Source organism: Bos indicus x Bos taurus, chromosome 21 (assembly GCF_003369695.1).
Source record: "Bos indicus x Bos taurus breed Angus x Brahman F1 hybrid chromosome 21, Bos_hybrid_MaternalHap_v2.0, whole genome shotgun sequence".
Taxonomy (NCBI): Eukaryota; Metazoa; Chordata; class Mammalia; order Artiodactyla; family Bovidae; genus Bos; species Bos indicus x Bos taurus.
In genome coordinates, this window is record NC_040096.1 from 34,512,785 (window position 1) to 34,539,190 (window position 26,406).

General features: G+C 45.5%; 1 protein-coding gene across 5 annotated transcripts in view; it reads right to left on the reverse strand.

The window, feature by feature from the left end:
- The window catches only part of PML (promyelocytic leukemia), a 57,173-nt gene that overhangs the window by 20,287 nt on the left and 10,480 nt on the right, over window positions 1-26,406 (reverse strand). For 4 of the 5 annotated variants that reach the window (XM_027520797.1, XM_027520800.1, XM_027520799.1 and 1 more), the window contains exons 3-4: window positions 3,226-3,806; window positions 1,537-1,607 (exon numbers count right to left, since the gene is read on the reverse strand). In XM_027520797.1, the coding sequence (XP_027376598.1) occupies window positions 1,537-1,607; window positions 3,226-3,806 (652 nt within the window). Of the gene's footprint in view, window positions 1-169; window positions 1,425-1,536; window positions 1,608-3,225; window positions 3,807-26,406 lie in introns of those variants that run through there. The other variant, XM_027520801.1, reaches the window with a different exon arrangement.

Genomic DNA, 26,406 nt, shown 5'->3' on the forward strand with positions numbered 1-26,406 from the left:
AGGATATATAAGAAATAAATAAACGTATATAGGTAGGCCTTCACTGGTGGCTCAGTGGTAAAGAATCAGCTTCTCAATGCAGGAGATGCAGGCTTGATCCCTGGGTTGGGAAGATTCCCTGGAGAAGGTAGACAATCCACTCTAGTATTCTTGCCTGGGAAATCTCATGGACAGAGGAGCCTGGCAGGCTACAGTTTATGGGGTTGCAAGAGTCGGACACAATTCAGTGACTAAACAACAATATGGGTGTAAACACTGGTCAGATGGGGGACAAGGTGGGAGGAAGACATTATCACTTTCTATGTTTTTATTACAATTTCTGACCATGCGATTGTATTACTTGTCCTAAATATCCAGAATTAAATGTCCTTTTAAAATTCTATATGTGTGTATATGGGAATGCAGTACCCAAGACAGTTGGGAACTGGCTCGATGTCCTGCCGTTAGCATTAGCATGCTGTGTGGCCTTGGGTTAAGTCACACCCTCTCTTGGGGTCTTAGCTTCATCCTCTATACAAGAGCAGATCAGACTCCAAGATTTCTTCTAACTCTAAAGCTCTCAGATCCTAAGTTCTGCCTCCTACAGGAAGCCTCTTCTGATTGCCTCAACCTACAGCAATTTCTGTCTCCTACGGGCCACGCCATGGAAAAGCTAGAAAGGCTGGCTGCCCTCACCAGAAGACCTGCTTTCCATGGAGGACCAGTCAATCCTGGGCCCAGCTCCTTGACAGGCACACACACCTGGATGACCAGGATGGGGAGCAGACCAGGTGCCCGATCCAGGGAGGAACTGAAAAAGCTTATCCTGGGAGAGAGGAGAAATGCATGCAAGTAGCCAAGACGACAGGTTAACAGGATGCCACTGCATTTGCACCCAGGGATATGTTCTAAGAGCACTGCAGAGATGGGAGTGGCTCAAGCCTCAAGAATGAGCAAACTTCCTGTCCCTGAAGGTATGTGCATGGTGGCTGGACAGTCACAGATCAGCGGTGCTGCAGAGGGAATGACCACATGAGAGGGAGTGCAGGCGCTTTCCAACCCTGAATACTATGGCTCTCAAGACTGTGATGGCCCTGAAATCACATCGATGGAGCCCAGGCTGCTGTGATCACTGCCTGACTCCTGGCCTCATTCTCCATTCCTCTCCAGAACCCTATGTGGGGAAAGGGCCACATATCTGGAGTGGGGCGCACAGAGGGGAGGGTCATCTGCCATGTCTATAAAGGGCCTGCCTGCCAGGGACCACTGCTTTATCTCCTGTCCATCGCTGGGCCTAACACCTCCTGGAGACTTACTATGACATCAAGACCTACGATGGCACTTAGAAGCCCAGAGCCAGCCAGCCCTTCCTCTGCCCCCTCCCACTGAAGGCTCCAGTCCAGGCCCTGCTGTCATTCTCTCAGTTGCTCCCTCTCCTCTGTCGCCTGCAGACACGGGGACAGCAAGACTCAGTTTCCTTCCCAATAGAGGGGAACTCCCAACCCACCCGGCCTGCAGGATGGACCACCTCCCCTTCAAACCTCAAGTCCATCTCACCGGGTCAGTGCCACAGGTGTCTCTGGGAGTGCTGGCAGCTTCTGGGCTGGCTCTCCTGGATAAAGCTGCATCTGGAGAACACAGAGAAGGTCATGGGCAGGTCAGGGACATCCCTGGTGAGACGCATCCTGTCTTAGGACAGTGACAAAGAAAACATTCCTGTTGCTTTTCCTGGAGACCCCTTTTCCAGGGCCTCTGGCAGCTCCATGGAGTGGCTGTAGTTGCAAAGAAAGCTCCCTGATTGCAGTGGGCATGAACTCACCTAGAAGGAAGAGAGGGGTGGCATGGGAGAGTGCTTGCCTTTGGCTCCAGACCCCAAGCACAGCTCTCTCCAACTTGGGGCTGTCACCAAGGCAAGGCACGGACAATCCTAACAGTGTTACTGCTCACCGATTTCTCTGCACAGTGAGAGCTCCATGACACTCTTCTGACCTGTGGCCCATTTTTATTAAATCTAAATCTCTCATGCTGGAAGATAAAATAACTCCTTTCTCTGCCACCACCGAGGCAAGCTGTTTAAACTCTATGGAGGTTGTTTCCTGTACATGCGGTAATAGTTACCGCCTAGGCAGAGAAGGCGCATGTCCACGCTAGGACTGCATTTTGATGAATCCACATCCACTAGCTCCGAGGACAGGAGTGGGCAGGTCTCCATCACTGCCATCTGCCCAAGAACCTTCAGATTCTGAGGCTTCCCTCCCCTTTCTCAGTGAAAGGGCATCCTCACACCAGAGCCGGAGATTTTGTCAAAGAGCCATTTCAGCCTCCCCACCTCGGAGGCCCTCCTGTGCAGCCCCTGTGTCTCTTGGAAGCCTCTGTGCTGCCTCCAGCGTCTAGAAAGCTGCTGTAACTCCTGGATTTGGGCTACAGAGCCAAGCACTCTCATTCTCCAGCCACATGATGTGCCCCAACCTTGTCTCCCATTTGGACTGGACAACTCCAGGTCAGAAACTGGTCCTGTCTCCCCACTTCCCCAGTGCCCAGGCAAGGCAGGGCCCACAAAGGTAGGCAGCTAGTCCAGATGGCAGGCCATCCGAGGGGCAAAAGATCCCCTCCACTGAGCCTGGTTTTGGGTAAGCACCCAACCAGGGGATGGGGGTGGGGGGCAGGAGCGGTGGTGGTGGTAGTGGTAGTGGTCGGCCCCTCTGGGCTAAAATGATACAGGGTACGGTTCTCAGCTTTATAGTTTCTTAAGTCCCTTGAGGGGCTTCCCCCAGTGGCTCAAGCGGTAAGGAATTTGCTTGCAATGCAGGATACCAGGGTTCAATCCCGGGGTCGGGAAGATTCCCTGGAGAAGGAACTGGCAACCTATTCCAGTCCCTCTTGCCTGGAGAATTCCATGGACAGAGGAACCTGGTGGGCTACAGTTCATGGGATCACAGAGTTGGACACAACCGAGTGACTTTCACTTTCAACTTCCTTAAGAGTCACAAGATCACAACTAATACTTAGGGTCTTGTAAATTAGTCAGAGGTGACCCTTCTGGGTGGCTGCAGGCTTCCGCTCCCCCAGACTTATCCTGCTCTCTGTAACCTACGATGTGATCAAACCCAAGAGACTTAATAAAACCCCCAGTTTCCTCTTATGTCACATGGGGCTGATCTTTTCCACCTGCCTTTCCCCAGGGGCAGTAGCAGGCCCAAGCCCTCCCAGGGTAAACAGGCCAGCCATGAGGTGATGGTGGCTTACCTGTACCCCGGGTGATGCAAGAGACGAGGTCCTGCAGGCGCACCCTGAATTCGTCGAAGCTGTCTGTGTGCACGGTGGCTCGCAGGCTCTGGGGCTCCTCCTGGCGCAGCTGGTGGAGTGCCTTGCGCAGGAAGTCATGCATGTCCAGCACCTCCTGATCTGAGGCGTAGAGTTTCATCCTCTGCACCAGCACGCTGCCCATACGGATCCGCTGCAGTACGGCATCCAGCCGGCCCAGCTGGCCCGCTATCTCTTCATAGTCGCGCTGGTACCGCGCACCCACGCCTTGCAGCAGCTCACGCTCCTGCTCAAGCACGTGCGCTACCACCTCGCGCACTCGCTCACGGATGAACTCCTCAGTGTCGGCGCGTACGCGGCCCAGCTGGCTGATGGCAGAGCGCATCTGCGCCTGCGCTGCCCCAAAGGTGCGGTCCTGCTCCTGCAGGTCCTGGGTCATGGTGTCCAGCTCATCCTGCCGCTGCTGGATCTCCATGCTGATGTCACACTTGAGCTCGCTGTGGCCCCTATCCAGGAGCGCGCAGGAGCAGCACAAGGGCTTGGAGCAGCCTCGGCAGTAGATGCTGTGGACACAGAAGGTTGGGCTGATTTAGGGCATTCCTGCTTTCTTTTTCTCTTTAAATGTTCTTTATTAAATGCCTCTTCAAAACAGTTACAAAACTTTGAATCCTGGTATGTTTCTACATCTGTGCTTTTCTCAGTTCAGTGTTTCTGGTTATGGTGGTAGTATCCAAACTACTAATAAAACTTATTGGAACATAAAAAAGTTACTAAAGTAGCAATAGCTAGCCTCCATCTGTGAAATACTGTATATTAACACATATACGTAATTTAGAAAGACAGTAACAAAGATCCTACATGCAGGGCAGCAAAAGGGGCACAGAGGTAAAGAACAGACTTTTGGACTCTATGGGAGAAGGCGAGGGTGGGATGATTTGAGAGAATAGCATCGAAATGTGTACATTCCCATATGTAAAACAGATGACCAGTACAAGTTTGATGCGTGAAGCAGGGTACCCAAAGTTAGTGCTCTGGGACAACCCAAAGGGATAGGGTGGGGAGGGAGATGGGAGGGGGTTTCAGGATGGGGCGACACATGTATACCCATGGCTGATTCATGTCGATGTATGGCAAAAATCATCACAATATTGTAAAGTAATTATCCTCCAATTAAATAAAAAAATTTTTTTTTTTTTTAAGCAGAGTTCATCATCATCAGAAGCACCCAGCACTTCTGAATTTCTTTTCTCCACCTCGGAGGCAACCAGGAGAGCATCCTTCACACCTCTGGCTCTTCAAACCACTTCACATAAATATTCACACTCTTCTGCTGCTGCTGCTGCTGCTGCTAAGTCGCTTCAGTCTTCCGACTCTGTGCAACCCCATAGACTGCTAGCAGAATTCTAAGGACTTGATACATTTCATCCCACTTAATCCTCCGTAGAGTTTCTTAAGAGAACTATTATTATCCTCACTTCACAGATAGAAGAAATCAAGATGTTCAGAGGTTAAATAACTGACTCATACCTACAACAATTTTGGGCAGGCTGATTTTTTTTTTTTTTTTAAATCAGATCATGCTAAACGATTATTTTGTAACTTCCTTCTCTAATTTAACTTTTGTTCAGGACACTCCCCATCTAGGTCTACAAGCATTATCTTCAGTTCAGTTCAGTCGCTCAGTTGTGTCCGACTCTTTGCAACCCCATAAACCGCAGCACCCCAGGCCTCCCTGTCCATCACCAACTCCCGGAGTCCACCCAAACCCATGTCCATTGAGTCGGTGATGCCATCCAACCATCTCATCCTCCTTCGTCCCCTTCTCCTCCTGCCCTCAATCTTTCCCAGCATCAGGGTCTTTTCCAATGAGTCAGCTCTTCGCATCAGGTGGCCAAAGTATTGGAGTTTCAGCTTCAACATCAGTCCCACCAATGAACACCCAGGACTGATCTCCTTCAGGATGGACTAATGTATTCTTTAATAGCTCCATTACATTCCAGATGGACCACACTGACTCAGTCATTGTATTAATAATGCACTGGACCACTTTAGTGGAAGACAGTTTTTCCACAGGGTGCGTGGGCGGGGTGTGTGCAGGGGAGGGGGAGGGGTTGGAGGAGGGGTGGCGAGGGGTGGTTCAGGCAGTAATGAGAGCAATGTGAAGCAGCAGACGAAGCCTCCTTAGGTTTCTGACCAGGATGGGTCAGCAGCCCAGGGTGTTGCAGAACTCCGTGTTAACGGGCATTCTGGTGATTTCCTGTTTGTGCATTTCCCCCCAATATGGACAATGCTTTATGTAGCCTAATGCATGGATCCTTTTGTTTCTATGAAATATATTACAAAATAATAGAATTGCTAAGAGAGTGTATATTTTTATTGAATATATTTTAGCCAGCAGACACTTCCATAGCATTTACTATGTATTAAGACACTTATAAACCTTTCACAAATATCAGCTCACTTAATCCTTATAACAATGTTATGGAGTGGGAATTATCATTGTTCCCATTTTAAGGATGGAGAAACTAAGCATGAGGTACAATAACTTGTTCAAGGTCACACAATTAGAAAGTGATAGAGTCCAGAAGTAGGCAGAATTCTGTAGTAGGCAGAATAATGGTGTACATTCAAGTACTGATTCCTGGAACCTGAATATGACATGTCACATGGCAAGGAGGGCTTCCCTGATAGCTCAGTTGGTAAAGAATCCGCCTGCAACACAGGAGACCCCAGTTCAATTTCTGGGTTGGGAAGATCCCCTGGAGAAGGGATAGGCTAACCACTCCAGTATTCTTGGGCTTCCCTTGTGGCTCAGTTGGTAAAGAATCCACCTGCAATGAGGGAGACCTGGGTTTGATCCCTGGGCTGGGAAGATCACCCGGAGAAGGGAAAGGCTACCCACTCCAGTATTCTAACCTGCAGAATCCCATGGACTGTATAGGGCATGGGGTCGCAAAGAGTTGGACTTGACTGAGTGACTTTCACTTCATTTCACATGGCAAAAAGGACTTGATAGGTGTGATTACATTAAGGATCTTGAGATGGGAAGATTATCTTGGATTATCTGGGTGGACCCAATGTAATCACTGCTGCTGCTGCTGCTGCTAAGTCGATTCAATCGTGTTTGACTCTGTGTGATCCCATAGACAGCAGCCCACCGACTCTGTGCGACCCCATAGACAGCAGCCCACCAGGCTCCCCTGTCCCTGGGATTCTCCAGGCAAGAACACTGGAGTGGGTTGCCATTTCCTTCTCCAGTGCATGAAAGTAAAAAGTGAAAGTGAAGTCGCTCAGTCGTGTCCGACCCTCAGGGACCCCATGGACTGCAGCCTTCCAGGCTCCTTCATCCATGGGATTTTCCAGGTAAAAGTACTGGAGTGGGGTGCCATTGCCTTCTCCAAATGTAATCACAGGAGACCTTATAGGGGAAAGAGGAGAGAGGCAGCAGAGTGAGGGAGAGGAAGCGGAGGTCACAGTGATACTGCCCTGGTGGCTTTGAAGGTGGCAGGGGATCATGAAATACAGAATGCAGGCAGGGACTTCCCTGGAGGTCTAGTGGCTAAGACTCTGCTTTTGATCCCTGGTCAGGGAACTAGATCCCACATGCCAAAACTAAACATTCCATGTGCTGCAACTAAGGCTGGGAGCAGTCAAATAAATAAATAAACAATATTTTTTTAAAAAAGAAAAGAATGCAGGCAGCCTCTAGAAGCTGGAAAAGGCAAGAAAATGGACTCTCCTCAAGAGCCTCCATAAGGAACACTGTCCTACAGGCATCTCGATTGTAGCTCAATGAGACCTACTGCAGACTTCTGACCTCCAGAGGTAAATAACCATCTATCTGTAATGGTTCAGTTCAGTTCAGTTGCTCAGTCGTGTCCGACTCTTTGCGACCCCATGAATCGCAGCACGCCAGGCCTCCCTGTCTATCACCAACTCCCGGAGTTCACCCAAACTCATGTCCATCGAGTCGGTGATGGCATCCAGCCGTCTGATCCTGTGTCGTCCCCTTCTCCTCCTGCCCCCAATCCCTCCCAGCATTAAGGTCTTTTCCAATGGGTCAACTCTTCACATGAGGTGGCCAAAATATTGGAGTTTCAGCTTTAGCATCTTCAAGCTCCTAAATTTGTGGTAAATTGTTACAGCAACAATAGGAAACTAACTAAAACCCAAGTAGCCTGGCTCAGAGTCCACATTCTGAAACATTGTATTAAACATTACTCTTCAAATAGCACCAGGAGGACCTCCCTGTGATCTGGTGGTTAAGAATCTGCCTGCCAAGGCAGAGAACATGGGTTTGACCCCTGGTTCAGGAAGATCCCACATGCAGGGAGGTGACTAAGCCTGGGCACCACAATTACTGAAGCCCGTGTGTCCTGGAGCCTGTGCCCTGCCAACAAGAGAAGCCAGTGCAATGAGAAACCCCGGTTCACCGCAACTAGAGAAAGCCTGCAATGCAGCAACGACGACCCAGCGTAGCCAGAAGTTCATTAATCATAGATTAAAAAAATATTACCAGGAAAAATATTAGTTACTTCCCTAGAAATACTGCTGTAATTTACTCTCACCAGCAATGAGAATAACAAGTAAGCCCATCTAAGGCCAGGAGAATGGATTTTAGCTGGGGCCACTTTGGTCTCAATTATTGAGATCAACTTGTCCCAGAAATGCCAACAGAGAGCCTGCTGGCCAACCCAGTTCCAAAGTCTTGGCACCAGGTACCAGGTATGAGTCCTCAGCTTCACCAGCTCTCAACCTTCCCAAGTCACCCAAGGTGGTAAGTCCCAGGGCTTGAGCCTCTTGATCAAACAGAGGAGACTCATTTCACACTAGCAAAACTTCTCTGGAAACAGAAAAATGTGCGGAAAAGGGAATGGGGGTCACTACTGGGTCATGTGCCTTCAACGCCTCCAGCCTCAGCACACTGGATCTAAGTAACAGAGACTCATCTAGCCTGTGAGGCAGGGCCAGTGACTGAGGTAAGTGGTAGGGGGAGCAGAGAAAAACGCTGGGCAGATGCGGATCTGACCTCAGCTCTGTGCCGTTCCTTGGCAGGTCACGTAACCTCTCTGGACCTCGGTTTTCTTATCGAGGTCCAGAGACCTCGGGTAATTCCCACCTCATATGGGAGTGCTGGAGAAGATCAAATAAGTCCGTCATGAATGTTTTGAACAAAGACTATAATTATGATTGACTGAAATATTAGTGTTCTCTAATGACACTATTAATGAGAAATGCCAAGGATTATGAAAACAATGAGTAACTCTAGAGAGGGAAATTTGGCAATATTCATCACAATTACAAATGTATTTATCCTTTGACCCAGCAACACCCCCTTCTAGATTTCTTTTCTACAGCTCTATCTCCAGGCATAAAAGGTAACATCTGTACAATGTAACACAGTCCATAATAGCAAAGAATAGAGACAACCTAAGTGCCCATCACTGCTTAAAGAGTTACATAAATTAAGATGCACCTGTGCAACAGAGTACTACACAGCCGGAAAAAACAGAGGAGGCTCATTAGAGGCAAAAATCTCCCTGGCAAATAAGGATAATAATAGGAGTAGTAGAAGGATTAGATGTGTTACATGTATATAAGGTTAGAACAGTAACCAGCATATACTGTATTCAATTATGATGATGTATATTTTAAATAAATCAAGATGTGGAAGTGTATATATAGAATGCTACCCTTTGTATATGAATGGAGAAAAATAAGAATATATTCATATTTGATTGCATTTGAATAAAGAAACCTTGGAAGGTTACAAATTATTAGTTATGGGATGGGGCAGGGCAGAGGTGGAGTAAGACATTTCACTGTACACCTCTGAGTTTGCTCTCCTGGTTGAACTGTGTCAATGTATTACCTATGTTTTTAATTAAAGAACGGAATTCTATTAGATGTGGGCAATGCTGCTGCTGCTGCTAAGTTGCTTCAGTCGTGTCCGACTCTGTGTGACCCCATAGACGGCAGCCCATCAGGCGCCCCCGTCCCTGGGATTCTCCAGGCAAGAACACTGGAGTGGGTTGCCATTTCCTTCTCCAATGCATGAAAGTAAAAAGTGAAAGTGAAGTCGCTCAGTTGTGTCGGACTCTTCGTGACCCCATGGACTGCAGCCTACCGGGCTCCTCCGCCCATGGGATTTTCCAGGCAAGAGTACTGGAGTGGGGTGCCATCACCTTCTCCATGTGGACGATTAGATAGGCTATAGACATAAAGGGAGAACTAGAACCAGCTGTCATTTTCTCAGCTTTGGGTCCATGGGAGAGGGGGTGAGTCTGTGGTAAGTGTCCCTTTCTCAGAAAAGGTGCTCCATAGGGATTTCCCTGGTGGTCCAGTGGTTAAGACTTTACCTTCCGATGCAGGGGTGCATATGTTTGATCCCTGGTCTGGGAGCTAAGATCCCACATGCCTCGTGGCCAAAAAACCAAAACATAAAACAGAAACAATATTGTAACAAATTCAATGAAGACTTTAAAAAATACCCACATTAAAAAAAAAAAACTTAGAAAAAAAGAAGAGTGCTCCAGGCTGGGAAGGGGACCCCTAGAGTGGCCTTTCTGGAGGGAGAGCAAGACCTGCTGCGTGGATCACAGTCTCTGCTGGGTCCTCTTCTTTGGCCCCTTCTGCACCAAATGCGGTCTCCCAAGGGAAACCAGCCATCACTCCCCCTCTGCAGTCAAATACTCTACCACTGAGTGATACCCTCACCACTCCCCTCTGGATGGGAGGAGACAATTAGCTTCAGGTCTCTCTCTGTTTGGGGCCTTACAACAGACACCCTGGGGCCCAAAGCCCAACTTTCTGCTCAGACTGAGGTGCAGACTCTGAATCAGAATGATCCCTCATGGGGCTGCCACCCAAGACCATGAATGACTTCTTTGGCTTAGTTCTTCACCTCCTGTGTGCTTGGCATTTTTAGGGGTGACAGAGGTGAGGTGGGCACCTGCCCACAGGAGCTCCATGATAAGGATTCAGACTTAATGCAAAGAGGTGTAGGTCTGGAGAGCAAAAGGGCACTCATTTACTCCTGGAATACTCAAAAGAACGAACTAAAACACCACCAAATCAATACGCCAGAATTAAAATAGCTGAATTCTATTCCAGCAAAGAAAACGAAAGAAAATATGGTGCCGGGAGCCAGCCCGGGAGTCCCCACCCCATGACAAGGTCATGTGGGAGAGATCTGGTGGGCAAGGCGAGCCAGAACTCGAGGGGTGCCCCTGTGGGCCTGCCTGAACATCTACCCCAAAACCTGAGCCTGTCTGTTTTACTGCTTCATGACTTTCACCAACTCCTCTGACAGTCACAAGGGGCTATCCCCAACCACTCTTATCTGTCAGAAAAGCAACTTAGAGCTCTAGTTTATAAGTCTCCAGGGTATACACAAGGAGACTTAGTTATTCTAACAATGCAGAGCCTCTCGGGGAGTTAGAAAATTGTTAAAATAGAACTGATAGAAGATTTCTTTGTTGAGTTAATGCCTGCTGCCAAGTTTCCATATTTCTTGCCCACTGTGTTCCTGGGAGTGTAATTAATATAGCTGATATATAAGAAATATAAGTAGAAGCTTTAATGTTAATAATAACCTTGGACCCCTAAGCTAATAAATTCTTCCCTTGATTACCCCCACGACACTCTTGCCCTATAGGAATGCAACCCTGTCTAGTGTTTTCGGGGAGTGGTACTAAACTCTACGAAAAGTCACCTTTGGAGAAAGTAAGTTTTTCTGGTTGACTAATTCTTATCAGAATAAAAATGTTAGCAGTTCTCCTGACCAGAAGATGATGTAAATCAGCCAAAGCCTTTGTATTTGCGATCATGATTAAGGTCTGCTGACCTTACATGACTTTGCATCCCCCATTATCTTCTATGTACAACTTGAGGTATAAAAGTCCCTGCTAAAAATAAAGCTATGGGCCTTGCTCACCGAAGCTTGGTCTCTCCGTGTCGTTCTTTCTTGTCTCCTTTTCTTTCCTTTTGTCTCTACTCCTTCCTCAGGCCAAAGTAATTGGAGCGTGGGGGTATATTGATTTCCCATGTAAGCCAATTATAATTAGGCCTCTGATTCTCTCCACTGACGCTATCCCTTTAAATCGCCGAAGCCATCATCCTGAGGGAATCCCTGGATCCAACTGGGGCTGGACCCCGGGAATATGGTAAATATTTTCCAGTTCCCATTCACAATGGCCATTTTTAAAATGCTAAAAAAATTAATAATAATACCTAGACATAATCCTAACAAGAAACATGTAGAACTTATATAGACTAAAGGACAAAAAACCCACTAAGAGAGAAAGTCTAAAAACATGAAAGAGTATATCAACGTCCCAACTACCGAGACTATTATATTAATTTTTCTGAAGTTAATATAAAGGTTTGAAGCAATTTTGGCAAGCTATGAATGAGATTTTAAAGCAATTACAAAATATTTTTAAATTGTTATTATTTTGGCTGCGCTGGGTCTTCGTTGTGGTGTGTGGGCTTTCTTTAGTTGCAGAGCGGGGGCTTCTCCAGTGTCGGAGCATGGGCTGTACTGCGCACGGGCTCTCTAGCTGTGGCACGTGGGTTTAGTCGCCACTCAGCATGTGGAATCTTAGTTTTCCGAACAGCGATCGAACCTGCATCCCCTGCACTGGAAGGCAGATTCTTAACCACTGGACAATGAGGGAAGTCCCAAGAATGAGATTTTAAAACTTAACCAATTGATTCTAGATTTCACATGAAGGAGTAAACAGATCAAATAGATTAGAAATTTTTTGAAAAATCCGTGTAAGGATGGGGATTTTCAGTGCCACCAACAACATTATAGAACTACCACTATTAATGTATTGCCCTAATAGCCAAGAGAAAGATCAGCACAACAGAAAGCCCTGAAAGAGACCCTGTCATCTGTCAGAATACAGCATTTTACATAATGAAAAAGAGCATCCCAAACTAATGGACATTAAAGGGGTTTTCAACATTTTTATCAGGAAAACTGGTTATGAGAGGGGGTGGATAAATCAAGTTAGAGCTTTGCCTCATACACTACAACAAGATATATTTTTGATGAATCAGAGTTAAATATGAAAAATAACACCATGGGGATATAACAGTTGGCTATTTACTCTCATGATCGTAAAGACCTTATAACCAAGGAAGAAATGGAAGAAATCATACAGTCAACAGATGGAGTTGCCTGAAAATTCAAAATGGTCTATTTTTTGAAAAGACATGCACGAGCTCCTATTTTAAGGCAATTACACTTTGTGACACTCAGGGATGTTCATTCTGTTTTAGATAATTATAGAGACAGTAGGAAGGAAAGGAAAAATTCTATACTGATAGTAGTTACCTCTTTCTCTTCCTCCCTCCCCCTTTTTATGCACTGAGATTTTCCAAACGTTTCCATACTCAATTCTAAACAAAGGAGTTTGGACTTTAAATAGGAAGCAATGGGGAACCAACAGAGAACATTCCAACTGGGAATTACAACAAAGCTCTATCTCTTCTGTTTTGTGCCACATTGTTTGGTTTATTCCTTTATGACTGTGCAGTGAATTGACTGCACTATGGATACTTTAACAGAAGCTCCGATAAGTTCCCTGGGTTCTCAGTCTTCCCATTCCTAAGCTGCCTGCGTGTAAACGTCCATGCCAGAGGCCATCTGACAGTGGACGAGGCATCGGGAGCTCTCCCATGATTCCTGCCTATGAGACTGTGAGTGAATTACGTTCTCTCTCTGAGTCTTATCTATACAATAGGGATGAAGGTTCTGTCTCACAGATGGTTACAAAGACGAGGGGCTGGTGTATGGAAAGCAAGCAGCACAGTGCCAAGTACACACTGGACATTCTGGAGTTGTGAAAGAAGACAGGGCATTAAGCACACAGCGGGGTTGTGTGCGTGGGGAGCGGGGCTAGCCCTGATGCTGGTGGGTGAGCCTCTCAACCTCGGGCAGTAAGGAAATATCACCACTGAGTGTGGTCTCTGGACTGCTCCCTTCCCAGTAGGGACATGCCACCCTAAACCAAGCTCACCTCCCATGAGGACCACAGTGGCATGCCACTTACGCTGTCCTAAATCTTGTACCCTCAGAATGCAAGAAGCAAAAATCCTATGAAATCAGGACCCGTGGAGGAGAGCTGGCCCCAGAGCAAAATTCCAGGGCAGGGCCTGGCTTGGTGAACGGTGACAGAAAAACCGTCCACGTCACACCTCCATCTCAACAAGGTGACTGGGAGCTTTCACTTCTGTGGAGTAGTGAAAAGAACGGCCTCCTTTGGAAATTCAAATAATTAGCTAGAGGGGAATTAAAGGGCTCTGTTAGTCATTTGCACAGCAGTATGAATGCACTTAATGGGACTGGGTTCCTGCTATCTCCAGGGTGACACAGTTGAGGAAATAAGATTTCTGAAGCCAGGAGAGGAGATGCATAGTTGGAGATGCCGAGATGCTCAAAGAGAGTGAAAGCATTATCCATTAACTAGCCATTAGCTGAGGAGGTGGTGGCAGAGATGGGGAAACCTGAGGTCTTAGGAAGATAAGAGAAGTTAGGAAAGAGGGGAGAAGGAAGGCTTGTCTATTTTGCACTGTCTCCTTATACTGGCCCCACAACCAAGAAAAAGGAAGAGAAAATTTGTACTTTTCCTCCCCCACTCTTTTCTGTATAGGTCTCTGCTTTCAAGATGAGCTGGTCAGTGTTCTGCTGGGCCATGTCACTCATTCAGCTGGAGCACTGCTGCATGGGTCCCTGCCTCCCTTCCTTCTTTATGGCAGTGAAGGGAACTACTATCCAAAGGCCACTGGAGCCAAAGATCAAGGGGAATTCCAGACTCCTCCCCTCCTAGACTGCTTCAACAATTACTCATCCTTAAGTCTTACTAAATTCTATCTTCCTTTACTTAAATATAATTACTGAATACCAACTATGTTGCAGCTATGGGGCTAGAGTGTAGAGATGATTAAGGCAGAATTCTAGTTCCTAGATCTGTCATACCAATTCCCAACAATACTGCCTTTGTTCTTGCCCCAATTAGGACTTTGATGCCTTTAAGACTGTCCCTTAGTAGGCCTCCTTGGTCTCTCCAGTCAACCCTTCCTCCACATAGTATTTCTAATATGTGATTACCATCATTAGCTTAAGTGATATTGATATTATATTGATATTTTAACAGAAGCTCCGATAAGTTCCCTGGGTTCTCAGTCTTCCCATTCCTAAGCTGCCTGCGTGTAAACGTCCATGCCAGAGGCCATCTGACAGTGGACGAGGCATCGGGAGCTCTCCCATGATTCCTGCCTATGAGACTGTGAGTGAATTACGTTCTCTCTCTGAGTCTTATCTATACAATAGGGATGAAGGTTCTGTCTCACAGATGGTTACAAAGACGAGGGGCTGGTGTATGGAAAGCAAGCAGCACAGTGCCAAGTACACACTGGACATTCTGGAGTTGTGAAAGAAGACAGGGCATTAAGCACACAGCGGGGTTGTGTGCGTGGGGAGCGGGGCTAGCCCTGATGCTGGTGGGTGAGCCTCTCAACCTCGGGCAGTAAGGAAATATCACCACTGAGTGTGGTCTCTGGACTGCTCCCTTCCCAGTAGGGACATGCCACCCTAAACCAAGCTCACCTCCCATGAGGACCACAGCAGCATGCCATTTACGCTGTCCTAAATCTTGTACCCTCAGAATGCAAGAAGCAAAAATCCTATGAAATCAGGACCCGTGGAGGAGAGCTGGCCCCAGAGCAAAATTCCAGGGCAGGGCCTGGCTTGGTGAACGGTGACAGAAAAACCGTCCACGTCACACCTCCATCTCAACAAGGTGACTGGGAGCTTTCACTTCTGTGGAGTAGTGAAAGGAACGGCCTCCTTTGGAAATTCAAATAATTAGCTAGAGGGGAATTAAAGGGCTCTGTTAGTCATTTGCACAGCAGTATGAATGCACTTAATGGGACTGGGTTCCTGCTATCTCCAGGGTGACACAGTTGAGGAAATAAGATTTCTGAAGCCAGGAGAGGAGATGCATAGTTGGAGATGCCGAGATGCTCAAAGAGAGTGAAAGCATTATCCATTAACTAGCCATTAGCTGAGGAGGTGGTGGCAGAGATGGGGAAACCTGAGGTCTTAGGAAGATAAGAGAAGTTAGGAAAGAGGGGAGAAGGAAGGCTTGTCTATTTCGCACTGTCTCCTTATACTGGCCCCACAACCAAAAAAAGGAAGAGAAAATTTGTACTTTTCCTCCCCCACTCTTTTCTGTGTAGGTCTCTGCTTTCAAGATGAGGTGGTCAGTGTTCTGCTGGGCCATGTCACTCATTCAGCTGGAGCACTGCTGCATGGGTCCCTGCCTCCCTTCCCTCTTTAAGGCAGTGAAGGGAACTACCATCCAAAGGCCACTCGAGCCAAAGATCAAGGGGAATTCCAGACTCCTCCCCTCCTAGACTGCTTCAACAATTACTCATCCTTAAGTCTTACTAAATTCTATCTTCCTTTACTTAAATATAATTACTGAATACCAACTATGTTGCAGCTATGGGGCTAGAGTGTAGAGATGATTAAGGCAGAATTCTAGTTCCTAGATCTGTCATACCAATTCCCAACAATACTGCCTTTGTTCTTGCCCCAATTAGGACTTTGATGCCTTTAAGACTGTCCCTTAGTAGGCCTCCTTGGTCTCTCCAGTCAAGCCTTCCTCCACACAGTATTTGTAATATGTGATTACCATCATTAGCTTAAGTGATTGCAATGATGCCCCTTGGAAGTACTGCCAGAATAGTTATCAAGTGCAGGAAATATTTTAAGTGACGTGTAGTTATATGTTAATGAAGGAGATTCAAGTTTTGAGCAAAGTTAGATCACTTGTGCAAATTCATTGAGTTGTATAATAATACGCTACAATTATATAGTATTGAATACTAGTCAACATGAACATGATTTAAATTTACATGTCAGTAAATCTTGCAAGACAACAAGACAAAGTTTATCACATAGATAGTGATTATCAAGCTATTTTAATTTCTGCTTTATTGACTATGCCAAAGCCTTTGACTGTGTGGATCACAATAAACTGTGGAAAATTCTTCAAGAGATGGGAATACCAGACCACCTGACCTGCCTCTTGAGAAACCTATATGCAGGTCAGGAAGCAACAGTTAGAACTGGACATGGAACAACAGACTGGTTCCAAATAGGAAAAGGAGTATGTCAAGGCTGTATATTGTCACCTTGCTTATTTAACTTATATGCAGAGTACATTATGAGAAGCACTGGGCTGGAAGAAGCACAAGCTGGAATCAAGATTGCTGGGAGAAATATCAATAACCTCAGATATGCAGATGACACCACCCTTATGGCAGAAAGTAAAAGGGAACTAAAAAGCCTCTTGATGAAGGTGAAAGAGGAGAGTGAAAAATTTGGCTTAAAGCTCAACATTCAGAAAATGAAGATCATGGCATCTGGTCCATCACTTCATGGGAAACAGATGGAGAAACAGTGGAAACAGTGTCAGACTTTATTTTTTGGGCTCCAGAATCATTGCAGATAGTGACTGCAGACGTGAAATTAAAAGACGCTTACTCCTTGGAAGGAAAGTTATGACCAACCTAGATAGCATATTCAAAAGCAGAGACATTACTTTGCCAACAAAGGTCCATCTAGTCAAGGCTATGGTTTTTCCTGTGGTCATGTATGGATGTGAGAGTTGGACTGTGAAGAAGGCTGAGCGCCAAAGAATTGATGCTTTTGAACTGTGGTGTTGGAGAAGACTCTTTCGAGTTCCTTGGACTTCAAGGAGATCCAACCAGTCCATCCTAAAGGACCAGTCCTGGGTGTTCATTGGAAGGACTGATGCTGAGGCTGAAACTCCAATACTTTGGCCACCTCATGCAAAGAGTTGACTCATTGAAAAAGACCCTGATGCTGGGAGGGATTGGGGGTAGGAGGAAAAGGGGACAACAGAGGATGAGATGGTTGGATGGCATCACCTACTTGATGCACATGAGTTTGGGTGGACTCCGGGAGTTGGTGATGGACAGGGAGGCCTGGCGTGCTGTGGTTCACGGAGTTGCAAAGAGTCGGACACAACTGAGCGACCGAACTGAACTGAATTTCAATAAATAAAATGGCAAAACAGATGGAGATGGCTGAAACAATCAATTAACTAAAGCCATGAATAAGAAAAATGATATTTGATGATCAGATAGCAATAACTTGTGGCTCAGCTGGTAAAGAATTTGCCTGCAATGCAGGAGACCTGGGCTTGATCCCTGGGTTGGGAAGATCTCCTGGAGAAGGGAAAATCTACCCACTCCAGTATTGTGGCCTGGAGAATTCCATGGAGTCCATGGGGTCGCAAAGAGTCGGATATGGCTGAGCGACTTTCACTTTCACTTTCTGGGGGCTTCCCAGGTGGCGCTAGTGGGTAAAGAATTCTCCTGCCAGTGCAGGAGCTGCAGGAGACTCAGGCTCAATCCCTGGGTCTGGAAGATCCCCTGTAGTAGGAAATGGCAACCCACTCAAGTATTCTAGCCAGGATAAGCCTATGGATAGAGGAACCTGGCAGACTACAGTCTGTGGGGTCGCAGACTCAGACACACCTGAGCATGCATGCATGTATGTAACTTAATACTCTGTTCGTTAAGGAACATATGATACAGAGGCAGCTCTTCTATTTAGTTGTACCAATCTCAAAACACCTCTCCAACTCTACCAGCTTTGACAGAACAAATCCAAATTGTAAAATATACCAAAGCAGGTATTTATTATGCAGTTCAATGACTATAAAGTTAATCATTAAATGTAAATAGAATCTGGGGACGTAGAAAACAAGTAGTAACTCCTTATGTGACAAACAACTTTGACGTTCTCAAGTACTTTTAGAAAAATGGGTGTAAAATGATTTTATGTAGTTTTGATGTCTACCATGGTTCTGATCTTTGTTATTCATTCAATACTCATTAAACATATACAACCAACTCCAGTATTCCTGCCTAGGAAATCCCATGGACGGAGGAGCCTAGCAGATTACAGTCCATGGGGTTGAAAAGAGTCGGACATAATTTAGCAACAAAAGTACCACACAATTACTTTTATAAAAAAGATAATAAAATGATTTTATGTAGCTTTGAGGGCCTACTATGGTTCTGATCTTTGCTATTCATTCAATACTCATTAAACATACACATTTCCCCCAAACTGTAGTAATACTGTTAAGATTATTAATCTGAAAAACAATAAAATCATAAATTAAAAACTGTAATACTAAAGGTAAGAAAGCAAGAAGAAAGTAAGTAAGAGGAAGAAAGAGGAGGAGGGGTAACATAAGAAATTTTCACTGAAATAGAACTTCTAGACTAAAGGAGCAAGTCAGGTTCTAGAATAACTTGATACAAAATGCCCAGTACTAAGACAGCTTGGTTAAATTAATAAATCTCAGTAATGAAAAGTATCTTTAGGTATCAAGACAGAAAAAGCAAATGAATATGTCCTCAGGACTCTCCTGGTGAACATTTGATGCTGAACGATAATTCAGCAAAGTCTATAAAGCTCTAAAGAAATGACATCTGGAGATCATCAGATGGTCAACACCGAAATCAGACTGATTATATTCTTTGCAGTCAAAGATGGAGAAGCTCTATACAGTCAGAAAAACAAGACTAGGAGCTGACTGTGGCTCAGGTCATGAACTCAATATTGCAAAATTCAGACTTAAATTGAAGAAAGCAGGGAAAACTATTAGGCCACTAAGGCACGACCTAAATCAAAGCCCTTATGATTATACAGTGGACGTGACAAATAGATTCAAGGGATTAGATCTAAAAGATAGAGTGCCTGAAGAACTATGGACAGAAGTTCGTGGCATTGTACAGGAGGCAGTGATCAAGACCATCCCCAAGAAAAAGAAATGCAAAAAAGGCTAAATGACTGTCTGAGGAGGTCTTTCAAATAGCTGAGAAAAGAAGAGATAAAAGGCAAAGGACAAAAGGAAAGATATATCTATCTGAATGCAGAGTTCCAAAGAAAAGCAAGGAGAGATAAGAAAGCCTTCCTAAATGAACAATGAAAACAATAGAATGGGAAAGACTAGGGATCTTTTCAAGAAAATTAGAGATACCGAGGGAACATTTCACGCAAAGATGGGCACAATACAGGACAGAAATGCTATGGACCTAACAGAAGCAGAAGATATTAAGAAGAGGTGGCAAGAATACACAGAAGAACTACACTAAAAAGATTTTAATGACCCAGATAACCACGATGGTGTAATCACTCACCTAGAGCCAGACATTCTGGAGTGCAAAGCCAAGTAGGCCTTAGGAAGCATCACTACAAACAAAGCTAGTGGAGGTGATGGAATTCTAGTTGAGCTATTTCAAATCCTAAAAGATGATGCTGTTAAAGTGCTGCGCTCAATATGCCAGCAAATATGGAAAACTCAGCAGTGGCCACAGGACTGGAAAAAATAAGTTTTCATTCCAATCCCAAAGAAGGGCAATGTCACAGAATGTTCAAACTATCACACAACTGCACTCATTTCACACGTTAGCAAAGTAATGTGCTAAATTCTCCAAGCCAGGCTTCAATAGTACATGAACTGAAAACTTCCAGACGTTCAAGCTGGATTTAGAAAAGGCAAAGGAACCAAAGATCGAACTGCCAATATCTTCTGGATCATAGAAAAAAATAGAGAATTTCAGAAAAACATCTACTTTTGCTTCACTGACTACGCTAAAGCCTTTGACTGTGTGGATCACAATAAACTGTGGAAAATCCTTAAAGAGATGGGAATACCAGACCACCTTAACCTGCCTCCAGCAAAACCTGTGTGCAGGTCAAGAAGCAACAGTTAGAACTGGACATGGAACAATGGACTGGTTTAAAATCGGGAAAGGAATACAGTAAGGCTGTATATCGCCACCCTGCCTATTTAACTTATATGCAGAGTAATCACGTGAAATGCTGGGCTAAATGAAGCACAAGCTGGAGTCAAGGTTGCTGGGAGAAATATCAATAACCGCAGACATACAGATGACATCACCCTTATGGCAGAAAGTAAAGAGGAACTAAAGAGCCTCTTTATGAAGGTGAAAGAGGAGTGTGAAAAAGCTGGCTTAAAATTCAACGTTGAAAAAATGAAGATCCTGGCATCCAGCCCCATCACTTCATGGCAAATAGATGGGGAAACAAGGGAAATAGTGAGAAACTTTATTTTCTTGGGCTCCAAAATCACTGCAGATGGTGACTGCAGCCATGAAATTAAGACGCTTGCTCCTTGGAAGAAAAGCTATGACAAACCTAGACAGTGTATTAAAAAGCAGAGACATTACTTTACCAACAAAGGTCCAAATAATCAAAACTATGGCTTTTCCAGTAGTCATGTATGGATGTGAGAGCTGGACCATAAAGAAGGCTGAATGCTGAAGAACTGATGCTTTTGAACTGTGGTGTTGGAGAAGACTCAGGAGAGTCCCTTGGACAGCAAGGAGATCAAACCAGTCCATCCTAAAGGAAATCAGCCCTAAATACTCATTGGAAGGACTGTTGCTGAAGTTGAAGCTCCAAAACTTTGGCCTCTGGATGCAAAGAGCTAATTCACTGGAAAAGACTCTGGAGGCTGGGAAAGATTGAAGGCAAAAGGAGAAGTGGGCAGCAGAGGATGAGATGGTTAGATAATATCACTGACATGAATCTGAGCAAACTTCGGGAGACAGTGGAGGACAGAGGAGCCAGGCACACTGCAATCAGACACGACTTAGCGACTGAACAACAAGTCTGGTTTTACTTCAATATCTGTTTTTTCATCAAAGTCAAGGAAAATTAAACGTAACATTGCTTAAATAGCAAGCTTCCTTTGAATAATTTAATTCTACGGGAAAATACAATCTCAGCTCTAAACAAGCAACTTGCAGAATTCTTTTTTTGCAGCTGGGCCTGGTTGTTAGTTGAAGACTGCCTGCATGTGGAGGCTGGGAGCAGCAGGACAGGCTCTGTGCAGACAGAGTCTGCAGTCAGGAAATCCTGTGTCCTGGCCTGGTCCTTGCTCAGATAAGACCGCTTACTTGGGAATGAGCTCCCATTCATGTTCTGGCCTTGTGCAACAATTCCTTCTTTCTCAATAATCTTATAGGAGGGTGTGGAACAGACTACCCTATGACCCAGCAATCCCACTCCTGGGCATATACCCAGGAAAACCATAATTCAAAAAGCTACATGCATCCCAATGCTCAATGCAGCACTATTTATAATAGCCAAGACATGGAAGCAACCTAAATGTCTACTGACAGAGGAATGGATAAAGAAGATGTGGTACAGATACACAATGGAATATTCCTCAGCCAGAAAAAGGAATGAAATTGTGCCATTCGCAGAGCTGTGGATGGACCTAGAAACTGTCATACAGAAAGAAGAAAGTCAGAGAGAGATAAACAAATATCATATAACATCGTTTATATGTGGAATCTAGAAAAATAGTATAGATAATCTTATTTGCAGAGCAGAAATAGACACAGATGTAGAGAAGAGAAGTATGGTTACCAAGGGGGGAAGAAAGGGTGGAATGAACTGGGAGACTGCGATTGGCAAATATATACACTGCTGCTGCTGCTGCTGCTGCTAAGTCGCTTCAGTCGTGTCCAACTCTGTGTGACCCCATAGACGGCAGCCCATCAGGCACCCCCGTCCCTGGGATTCTCCAAGCAAGAACACTGGAGTGGGTTGCCATTTCCTTCTCCAATGCATGAAAGTGAAAAGTGAAAGTGAAGTCGCTCAGTTGTGTCCGACTCTTAGTGACCCCCATGGACTGCGGCCTACCAGGCTCCTCCATCCATGGGATTTTCCAGGCAAGAGTACTGGAGTGGGGTGCCACTGCCTTCTCTGATACACTACTATGTATAAAATAGATAACTAATGATAACCTGTTGTACAGCACAGGGAACTCTACTCAGAGCTATGTGATAACCTAAATGGGAAGGAAATCCAAAAAAGAGGGATATATGTATATGCATAGGAAAAGGCAACTCACTTCAGTATTTTTGCCTGAAAAATCCCATGCACAGAGGAGCCCTGCAGTCACAAAGTGCTGGACATGACTGACTGACTGAACATGTATATGTACAGCTGATTTACTTTGTGTACAGGAGAAACTAACACACCACTGTATAGCAAGTATACTCCAACAAAAATCAATTTTAAAAAGAAGAGGGCAGATCCAACCAGCAGATCCCATTCTCTGACCATACTGGAAAAGGCACAATTTCCTACTTGAAAAGCACTGCTCCGGTTACCAAGGAGTCAAAGAGCTCCACTCAAGGCTGGCTTCATACCTGTCCCCCGCACTCTGCTTTCTGCAGCCACCGCATGATGTTGCCTCTGCCCCGAACCCTTCCCTGGGCTGTCCAGGGTGCCTCTCCCTGGACCTGCTGCAAATAATCCCGACTTCTGGTCTTGGGAACCCTTTTCCCAGTTTATCATCTCACCATACTTCTCAAACTTGATTACTTTTTGTTTGTTCAGTCACTCTGTCATGTCCAACTCTCTGTGATTCCATGGACTGCTGCACACCAGGCTTCCCTGTCCTTCACCGTCTCCTGGAGTTTACTCAAACTCATGTCCATTGAGTCGGTGATGCCGTCCAATCATCTCAGCCTCTGTCATCCCCTGCTCCTGCCTTCAATCCTTCCCAGCATCAGGGCCTTTTCCAATGAGTCAGCTTTTCGTATCAGGTGATCAAAGTATTGGAGCTTCAGCATCAGTCCTTCCAATGAATATTCAGGACTGATTTCCTTTAGAATGGACTGGTTGGATCTCCTTGCTGTCCAAGGGACTCTCAAGAGTCTTCTCCAACACCACAGTTCAAAAGCATCAATTCTTTGGCACTCAGCCTTCTTTATGGTCCAACTTTCACATCCGTACATGACTACTGGAAAAACCATAGCTTCGACTATACAGACCTTTGTAGGCAATGTCTCTGCTAATAGGTCTTTCATTTTCCCCACTCAACTATAACTAAAGTTCTTCCTGCCTACAAATTTTAACGGTCCTAGGTTGATTCCCCTACCCTATCCAGCCAAGCTTTGGGATCTGACACCCTAACATGGGTCTCAGTTCCACTGACAGTCCAAAACCTACATTACCGTCAGTTGCAAGGCACTCCTGAGCACACGTGATGATAAGGCTGGCAGGCACCTTGACCTCCAGGTCAGGCTGTCCATGGCACTGTGAGACCCTGGCCTTCTCCCCATGCTGCCATCTCTGCATTCCTGCAGGCCCCACCTGCACCATGGCCTCAGCCTCCTAAGGCGGCTCCTTTTCCCCCAGGTCCAGATTCTTTGCTTCAGTTTCAGGTTGGGTCATATACCCAACAATAAATTGGTAAATCTCAAATTCTTTATGGAAGAGGAACGGCAACCCAGTCCAGTATTCTTGCCTGGAGAATCTCATGAACAGAGGAGCCTGGTGGACTATAGTCCATGGGGTTGCAAAGAGTCAGACACGACTGAGGGACTTTCATTCTCCAAATGTAAATAAACATGTAGCCAAAACAAAACAAACCAATCCTGGTCTCCCTGCTCCTAAACTTGCTCACTTCAATCAAACAGCAGAATGCAGAGAGAGGATCCAAGCACTCTCCCACTCTCTGCCTTACCTCCTCTAGGGGGTTTCCAACAGAGTCCCCCATAGATCCACTCACACTGTGTTCTCCAGGATATTCCCTAGTATAAGAGCCAACTGCAGGGAAATGGGACAAACTGAGAACCTTCTTTGTCCTGGAAACTACAGCAAAGAGTCATAACTCTTCCAGTGCCCCCGTGTTTTTCCTTTCTTTCTTTTTTAATAATTGTATTTATTTTTGACTGTGCCGAGTCTTTGTTCCTGCATGAGCTTTTCTCTAGTTATGGAGAGCCAGGGCTGCTCTCTAGTTGTGACGCGAGGGCTTCTCATTGAGGTGGCTTCTCCTGCTGTGGAGCACGGGCTCAGGGTGCACAGGCTTCAGTAGTTGTGGCACGTGGGCTCAGTAGATGGAATTCCCCAGCTCTGGAGCATAGGCTTAAAAGCTGTAGTGCACACGCTCGGCTGCTCTGAGGTACGTGGGATCTTCCCAGACGAGGGATCGAACCCATGTCTCCAGCATCGGCAGGCAGATTCTTATTCACTGAGCCACCAGGGAAGCCCTCTCCCCCATGTTTGAGCCTAGCTCACCCTTCTAGCCCCTGCCGTCCTGCAGAGCTTTTACCTGGAGTTCCTAAAAGGCAGCAGACATGCTGGAGCCTCTGCATTTGCACACGCTCCCTCCCCTTTCTGCTTCCTTACCTATCAGCCTAAGTATGACACCCCCTTGGAAGCTGCAGTCCCCAACCAGCAGCCAATCCAGGCTGGGCAGGCGGCCTTTCTTGAGCTCACTTGCCCAGTGTTCCTTCTTCCTCCTGCCCCTAAATAACTGACTGAGCACACGTGGGACGTTGGCCCTCTGGCAAGGGAAAACATGAGGGAGGGGACGGTGTCTTACCACGCTGTCCTAAGGGCAACTATGAGCACAGACTGACCCAGGTGAGCCGGCTTCCTCAAAGCCCTTTGCAGCCTTGATTGTTAACTGCAGATCTGGTTCCTTCTCCAGACTGTGACCTCAGAGGTTGAGGGCCGTATCTGTTTATATTTATACCCTAGCACCTAGCAGAGGGCCTGCTATGTAGTAGGAAGGTGGGCTGAAACAATGGACTCCAGAGGCATGGCGACCAAATGCCGAGGGCCCCAGGGAGGATCCTCCCAGGCTGGATTTAAAAGTTTGAAGCCATTTCTGATGCTGCCTCCTAGTGTGAACCGTAAGCGAGCTCAACTTCAAAGGATGGAAAGGTTTGTTATTGACTTGCAAGCTGAAGGAAGTTGTGGGTTATATATGACGCTGAGGTTTTCTGCAGAAGAAACAAGTTGAGCTTTTCTAATAATCGCTGGTAAAATGTGAATCAATGTGAACTGTGGCTGTGTATGTATGATTTTTAAGTAACGTGGTCAGCTTTTTGAAGCCATTTACCATGCTCAAGGGAAAAGAATCCTGTCCTCTTTCTGGAAGGACCTCCTTGCCCATTGTACCAGGGGAGAAATCCATGCCCACCCCCACATGAAAGGTGAAGCACTCCATAAGCTACCACCATCCTGGGGCTCTGGCAGAGGTCCTGTCCTTATTGCAGTGTGGGAGATGCAAACTGTGCTTCATACAACTGCTGCCCATCAGCTACTAAAACTGTGCAAGCTAGATGTTCACATTTACATGGGAGCAGACAACACAGAACCACAGGATCTATAAAGAGAATTAGCAGCCAAAATGGGGACCAAACTGATTTCTGGCTCATACTGAAAAAAGGGTAATATAGGAAACATAAAACTTGTAACACTTCTAAGCTTGTTAGTCAGGGAGATTTAAGAATACACATTGAGAAAATAAGAACAGGCTGACAAGAAAAAGCATCCTGAGAACACTGACCTTACTTGGCAATTAAAAAAAAAAAAAACATGATTGCTAGGGGAAAAACTTAAACAAAAAAAAACCACTCAACGTAAGTAGTAAATAGTAGAAAGAAGTCACACACACACACAAAAAAGCTGGTGGATTAGAAAATCAATTCAAGTACCTGTAAGAATCTGGAAGAAAAAAGGCAAAGTAAGGGAATTAATGGAATTCCTGGTGGGCTACAGGCCATGGGGTCGCAACTGGACATGACTGAGCATACAGAGTGCCATACCGAGTGACGTTAAGTCAGACAGAGAAACACAAATAGCATATGTTATCACTCATATGTGGATTCTAAAAAAAATGATACAAATGAACTTATTTACAAAACAGAAATAGAGGTACAGATGTAAAAAACAAACTTACGGTTACCAGGGGGAACATGGGTGAGGGATAAATTGGGAGATTGGGATTGACATAAATACACTACTACATATAAGATAGATAACTAATAAGAACCTCCAGGTTAGAACAGAGAACTCTACTCACTACTCTGTAATGACCTATTTGGGGAAAGAATTTAAAACAGAGTGGATATATGTGTATGTATAATTGAGTCATTCTGTTATACAGCAGAAACTAATATCACATTGTAAATTAACTATACTCCAATAAAAAATTAATTAAAAAAAAGCCCCCCCACACACAAATACTTGTAAAAAGAAAAACATAAGCA